General features: G+C 36.1%; 1 protein-coding gene across 1 annotated transcript; it reads left to right on the forward strand.

The window, feature by feature from the left end:
* The first annotated feature begins 1,432 nt into the window (after positions 1 to 1,432).
* LOC128103110 (olfactory receptor 867) lies at positions 1,433 to 2,960 on the forward strand. The gene has a single exon (XM_052727196.1). The coding sequence runs from the start codon at positions 1,516 to 1,518 to the stop codon at positions 2,509 to 2,511; it is 996 nt and encodes a 331-aa protein (XP_052583156.1). The 5' UTR covers positions 1,433 to 1,515; the 3' UTR covers positions 2,512 to 2,960.
* The last annotated feature ends 4,878 nt before the right edge of the window (positions 2,961 to 7,838 follow it).

The following is a 7,838-nucleotide window of genomic DNA, read 5'->3' on the forward strand; positions in this document are numbered from 1 at the left end:
GCAAAATGCAATTTCCCCAATTTACAAATGGTGGGACAAAACAATCAGGATCTCAGAAAAATAAAGAGTGTAATTCAATCAATGCTAGAATGACATAAAGAAAAGAGAGAAGGCAGTATGAAAACCACATACCTTGTCATTGATGCCCCCATCCTCTGATTGTTTCACTGGCTGTATGCCAGATCACCATCTCATGGAGAAACTACATACTGTTCTCTCAGCTTTGCATACCTCTCTCCTTTGGGTTTTGTCTTTTGGTCTTTGCTCAAACATTTCTATTTCAGAAAAGATGCTACTATTCACTCTCTCCCTCTCACAGGAAGAACTATTTTATTACTTTGCAGGTATTTTATCCCAAATTAAATAGCATTGTCAGGTATTCATAATGCCAACACTTTCTATCATGGAAAATTAAGTAATTTATATAAGTCATAAATCTGTCTTTTATTTTCTATGATAATTTAGCTTATATTATCTTTCAATATCTGTAATCAGATTCATTGGTTATATATTTGACCATTAATGCTCCTGATTTCACAATAACATATTCCTACTCCTGCCTGTGGATATATAAGAACATATAAAAACACGCTCCCCCTGCTTTATTATGCTGATAGTGTGCTTTCTTGTTTCCTACCCCCATCTCTGTAGCTTCTTTCTCTTCCCAGAGACAGTCACTTGGAAGCAATTGTTCAAAAGAAGGAGAAGCAAAAAACCTCATTAATGATAAGTGGTGCATAATTTTCAAAGAGGAAACACACCTCTTGTATTTATATAATAAATCATCATCATTTTGCTGCTGCTCTAGTTAAAAGAGTATTCTCAACATAAATATGCATGATAAATTGGAGAGTTCACATAGTTTTCTCAAGATTACACAGATGTCAAAGGATGAATCAAAATTAAAGAGACCTGACAAAAGATTTTAACTTCTAAATTACTGTTCAATATTTATTTTTGAAATTTTGTGTACTGAAAATGATTATCATAAGGGAGTAGATTAATATTATCAACAATAATGCAAAAATGGCCAATGACACCAATTGAAATATACTGTTCACAAGGTACTTTTAAATATCACACATAATAATAGCAACAATTATGGAGTTAAAAAACAAGAACTCAGTGACAAACACATGAGGATTATAGAGGGAAATTTGATGAACTTTATTGAGCTATTAGGAGAAATACATTACAACAATTATATAGAGAAAGTAATGAAATAACTGTTTTGAAGGGGAGGGTTTAATTAAAGAATAAATTGTCTATGTGGGTTTATATAGAAAAATTTTATTAACGGCAGTTATATATGATGAAGGAGAGAGATATTTGGTGAACTAAAAATAAGAATAATTACAAATATTTACAAATGGTCAAAAAAATCACTTGGCTAAGTAAATGAGGTTAAATAATTGTCATGAGGAAAGACAAGCTTCCCCAGGTTATTTTTTGACTTGGCAGTGGCTATTACTTGAAAACTATCCTTATCTCATCTCCAGCAGACACAAAAGTTCTATGGAAACAGAGAACCACACACTGGTATCAGAATTTCTCATCCTGGGTTTCTCAGATGATCCTGAACTGCAGCCCATTCTCTTTGGACTGTTCCTGTCCATGTACCTGGTCACAGTGCTTGGGAACCTGCTCATCATCCTGGCTGTCAGCTCCAACTCCCACCTCCACAACCCCATGTACTTCTTCCTCTCCAATCTGTCCTTTATTGACATCTGTTTCATCTCAACTACAATACCAAAGATGCTGGTGAACATATGGTCACAGAGAAAAGACATCTCCTACACAGAATGCCTTACACAGGTATATTTTTTTAATACTTTCGCTGGAATGGATAATTTTTTACTCACTTTAATGGCCTATGATCGCTTTGTAGCCATCTGTAATCCCCTCAATTACACTGTTATCATGAACTCTCGGGTGTGTGCCCTTCTGGTCCTGATTTTTTGGATCATTATGTTCTGGGTATCCCTGATTCATATTCTATTGATGAATGAACTGAACTTCTCCCGAGGCACTGAAATCCCACATTTCTTCTGTGAATTGGTTCAAGTTCTCAAGGTAGCCAACTCTGACACTCAAATCAATACTGTTTTTATGTATGTGGTGACTTCCCTGCTAGGTGTGATTCCTATGACTGGAATCCTTTTGTCTTACTCACAGATTGTCTCTTCCTTATTAAAGATGTCCTCAACTGTGAGTAAGTACAAAGCATTTTCTACCTGTGGGTCTCACCTCTGTGTAGTCTCCTTGTTCTATGGGTCAGGACTTGGAGTTTACTTCAGTTCTTCTATTGTCCATTCTTCCCAGAGAAGAATGCTTGCCTCATTGATGTATACTGTGATCAGCCCCATGCTGAACCCCTTCATCTATAGCCTGAGAAACAAGGATGTGAAAGGTGCTCTTGGAGAACTTTTCATCAGAGTTGCCTCTTGTCCATCTTGGATCATTGACATCAGAACTAAATTCATTTTGAGAACTCTAAGGCAAATTTTATGAACATACCTATCTTGGGTGGTCTTTTTCTATCATACCCCATGTGCCTAATTTACACTATTCTGAAAGTATATGTAACTTTGCGTTTTTGTATTTTTTTTACAGAAATGATTTTAATTCACTATGCATGTTGTTTAATGTTTGCAATTGTTCTTATAGGATTTTTTTGATATTTTAAATTTGATGTGAATTATGGCTCATAAATTCATGTGAGTTTATCCTAAACCATTATTGTAAGGTTAATGTTCTTCACCTTAACTTGATAGTATTCTTGTCTTCCCTAAAGGGAATATGGAAACACTAACATCAACATTTTTATCTTATCAGTTCTGTTATAATTATTTAGTATATATGATTTTATACTGAAAACATTGTTGTATTGTTTTTCCTTTTCCTTTTTGTTATTTTTGAGATTATAGCTTAATTAAATTTCTCCCTTTCCTTTCCGTCCTCCAAAATCTCATTTATACCCCCATTTGTCCTTCAAATTCATGGCCTCTTTAACTAATATTGTTATTGCAGGTATATACATATATGCATATCCATATGTATTCCTAAATATAATCATTTTAGCCTATTTAATGTTACTTGTATGTATGTCTTCAGGGGTAATCGTTTTAACACTAGTGTGCTCTTCCCTGGGAAAGACCACCTCTTCTCTGTCCAGATTTTCTCAGTTGTCTGTAGTTACAGAAAACTATTTGTAGTTTGGCATATTTATTGGTACCATCCTTGTTCAGCCCATACTTGGACAGTCATGTTTGTGAGACTTTCCTGGGTGTAGCTTCTGCTATTACTAGGAGGCACAATCTCACAGTTCCTGATACGTTGGCTCTCATAATCTTTCCTTTCCTTCTTCTACAATATGTTTTGCAGATGTATCCATTGGGATTGGACTCCACAACTACAATTTGATTGATTGTGCTTTTCTGTAGTGGTCTCTGTTGCTTGCAAAGAGAAGTTTCCTTGATGAGTGATGATGACTATACTTATCTGTCACTATAAGGTCAAATGTTTATAGATTGTTGTTAGGGGTTATATTGATTTAGTAAATTAGTGGTTGTAGATTCTCCTCCAATATAATGGCACTCAAAGGTGCTATGCAAGCATCCACTATAGATAGGCAAGCAATAGCTCTACCCAGCTATGACTCCTATGCACCACATTGATGACCAGCATGTCATGGTAACCTTAAGAGTACAAAGGTGGTGCACATATTTTTGTAGTGAACACAGTTCACTCTTTGGACTTAAGACCTTCCCAACAAGAGGGAAACCATGCCTGGCACTGGAAACCTAGCTTACTACACATAGTTAGTGTGGTCATGATTTCTTAGTTTTATGGTTAATCAGGGAGGAACCTGAGATTTCTGTAATTTAAGCTGGACAGTGAGTCTTATATTTACTGTGCTCCTTTATGCAATGACGATTGAGGTTTGAACAGAAAATCTCCACAGTTGTTTTGTAAGAAGATTCATTCCTGTAATTCTTTTTTAAAATTTTTTATACTGTTTGTTAGTCTGCTCCTTAGAAATTTGTACTATCACAGAAGATTGTGTCACTACAGAATCTCTACTCCTTTAGCTGTTATCCAATCCCAGCTCACTTTTTGCCAGAAGTTTTCCCAATTATACAGATTTTACTTTTCCTTGTCATTAATCCATTATATAATCTTGATATTTGGTGTTTATCAGATATGCTTTTGCAAGTTTTTTTCATAGTATGATAGTTTTTTTTAAAGAGTTGTTTACTGCTAAGTATACATGTATTATAGAAGAGATCTTTTGGAGTTATTGCTGGAAAACTGAAACCTGTCCCTTTCTGACTAACGTCTATTTAACACCCTTCCCTTATGCTCTGACAGTCACTTTACTCTGCATGAAATCTGCTACTTAAGGTCCACATATAAGGTGATGCATGTCATATTTGTCTTTTTATCTGTATTACTTGATTCGTGTAGCTGTATATTTTTGCCTTACATGTGTCACATTTATCTATGCATCTTATAATAAACACAAAAATCCACACACAATTAAAATAATTCTGTCAAGATAATGATAGTATACAGAAATCTTGATGTACCAATTTAATATCCATTGGATAGGTATGTTTAAATGAGACTACCAAATCTTATGGTTATTCTCTTTTTTGAGAAAATTGTATATGTTGTTTTCTATAATTATATTAATTTATGCTGCCAACATCATTCAAATATTTGCTATATTTGATAAACATTTGTTGTCTACTATGTTCATAGTTTTTGAAGCATACACTAATATTTTATTACAGTTTTGAATATGTATTACCTTTATGATTAGTGAATTAGTGAATATGTTCTATATATCTTATATTTAGTTATATTCTTTTGAGAATTTTCTGATCAGAACCTTTGTTGATTTTAAGCAGATTATTATTTTCTTACAGTTGGGTTGTGTGATTTTTCAATATTTTTATATTGAATTCTCCACTAATAAATGATTTTAAATATATTCTTCTCTCATTTAGTTTTCTTTTTTGTTAAAAGGTACTTATAGTATTTCAAAGTGTATTTTAATGGTTTTATTATAATGTTAATAATAGATAAAATGTGTTTTATTATGAAATTTTCATGCATGTCCAAAATGTATTTTGATTATATTTTCCCCCAATAACCCTCTTTTCTAAAGCATTTTTATTAAGAAAACTTTTTATTCATTTTACATACAAATCGAAGATCACTCTCTTCCCTCCTCCTCTCCCTCCAGTCTCCCCCTCCCAAACCACCCCCTATTCCCTCCTACAAGAAGGTAAGGCCTCCCATGGTGAGATCCAAGTCCCTCCCCCTGCCTCAAGGCTGTGTGAGGTGTCCCATCATAGGTAGTGGACTGCAAAAAGCTTGCTCATGTACCAGGGATGGATTCTGATCCTACTGCCAGAGGCCCCTTAAGCAGATCAAGTTACACAACTTTCTCACTATGCAGAGGGCCTATCCCAGTCCCATGCAAGCTCTATAGCTATTGATCTAAATTTCATGATTTCCCACTAGTTTGGTTTGGTTATCTCTGCAGGTTTCCCCATCATGATCTTGAAGCCCTTGCTCATAGAATCCCTTTTCTCTCTGTTTGACTAGACTCCTGGAGCTCGGCCTGGTGTTTGGCTATGGATCTCTGTATTGGCTTCCATCAATTACTGGAGAAAAGCTCTATGATGACAGTTAGGGTATTCACCGACGTGATCACTGGGGTAAGAAAGTTCAGTTCAGGCACCCTCGCCACTATTGCCAGTAGTCTAAGCTGGGGTCATCCTTGGAGATTCCTGGAAACTTCCCTAGCACCCGGTTTCTCTCTATCCCCATGATGTCTCCCTCTATTATGGTATCTTTCATTGTTTTCCCACTCCACCCCTGTTCCAGCTTGACCATCCCATTACCTTATGTTCTCATCCCCCATACCCTACCCTCCATTGCCCACCCCTCATCCCCAGTTTATTCGTGGAGATCTCATCTATTTCTCCTTCCCATGGTGATCCATTTGTCCACTTTGGGTCCTCCTTGTTAGTTAGCTTCTCTGTAGTTGTGGGTTGTAGTCTGGTTATCCTTTGCTTTACATCTAGTATCTACTTATGAGTGAGTACATACCATGTTTGTCCTTCTGAGTCTGGGTTAACTCACTCAGGATGATATTTTCTAGTTCCATCCATTTGTCTTAAAACTTCACGATGTCATTTTTTTCTCTGCTGAGTAGTACTCCATTGTGTACATGTACCACATTTTCTTAATCCATTCTTCAGTTGAGGGACATCTAGGCTGTTTCCAGGTTCTGACTATTACAAATAATGCTGATATGAACATAGTTGTGCATGTGTTCTTTTGGTATGATTGAACATATTCCATGGGTATATGCCCAAGAGTGGTATAGCTGGGTCTTGAGGAAGATTGATTCCCAATTTTCCTAGAAACTGCCATACTGAATATTGAGAGCTGAAATCAATAAAATAGAAACAAAGTGAACAATACAAAGAATCAATGACACAAAGAGTCAGTTCTTTGAGAAATATCCCCATAATCCTCTTTATCCACTTTCTTCTTTCCAACAATCTTCTTTATTTTATGTCATTTTTTATAACCTGATAAGTTTCTTTAGATTGTTTACAAGAACATGTATACCTTACAAATGAGTATCCTACTGAAAATATATTTCTCTCCCCTATTAGCTGTAACTTCAGAGAGGGGTAGGGCCCTCTGAGCCTCTCTAACATCCATGAGCAGGTTTGACAGGCTCAATTTTGTGCAGATCTTGTGCAGTTAATCACATCTGCTATGAGTTCAAGGGTACAATATCAATGTCATGTCTGGAAGCCAGCTTTCCACATCACCCTTCTCAGTTTTCTCTGGCTTTTACATTTATTTTAAACCTTCTTTGAGAATGTTTTCTAAGGTATGTGTGAGGCAGATATTATGGGTGTTCCACTTATGGCTTGATGTTCATACTTGATATGGTAAACCTAGAAAGAAAGAAAGAGAGAGAGAGAGAGAGAGAGAGAGAGAGAGAGAGAGAGAGAGAGAAAAGAAAGAAAGAAAGAAAGAAAGAAAGAAAGAAAGAAAGAAAGAAAGAAAGAAAGAAAGAAAGAAAGAAAGGAGGGGAGAAAGAAAGAAAGGAGGGGAGAAAGGGAGGGAGGAAAGAAGGAAGGAAGGGAGGGAGGACAGAGGAAGGAAGGAAGGAAGGAAGGGAGGAAGGAAGGAAGGAAAACTCCATCACTGGGAAATCCTGGTAGCTAGTGAGGAAGCTACTGTTGTCACTTTTCCCTAAATGAACGTTCTGTGCCTGACGAACCACCTTCTAATTGGTTGACTTGATATCCATTGAATTATGCATATGTCATCCATGGTGACAGAAGTACCTGTCTGCAAGAGGTCAGATGTAACTTCAGAGACTTGTAGCTTTCAGAAGCATAGTGTAGATTGTCTTCTCCCTTTGCAAATTGTTCATCTGTGAATGGAAGATGAGGAAGATGTTACTTTTATCCAATTGCAGTTCGTGAGTGCTTTTACTGTCTGCACTTTTGATACACATTCCTATGCATACATAAATTGATCACTTCTATCACTTATCTTCCCATTCAACTCCCTCACCAACAACCATTCAGTAGCTGCCTGAACCAACATCATAGAGTATTCTCACATTTGTGCTTTTATTAGTTTTACACTTGTCTTTAACCTATTCTTTCCATATAGTTCTTAATGGTGTAGGAAAATCTAATCTGATTCTTCCACATGTGGATTTCCTAATTTCTTATCACCTTTACTAATTAGACCATCTTTTATTCAATATGTCCCTGATATCTATGTCTGTC

Source organism: Peromyscus californicus, unplaced genomic scaffold (genome assembly GCF_007827085.1).
Source record: "Peromyscus californicus insignis strain IS unplaced genomic scaffold, ASM782708v3 Scaffold_11__1_contigs__length_118956290, whole genome shotgun sequence".
In the NCBI taxonomy this organism is placed as follows: domain Eukaryota; kingdom Metazoa; phylum Chordata; class Mammalia; order Rodentia; family Cricetidae; genus Peromyscus; species Peromyscus californicus.

What these genes read in the sequence shown, in the direction of transcription:
- LOC128103110 (XM_052727196.1), top strand. Translation starts at nt 1,516, where the DNA reads ATGGAAACAGAGAACCACACACTGGTATCAGAATTTCTCATCCTGGGT.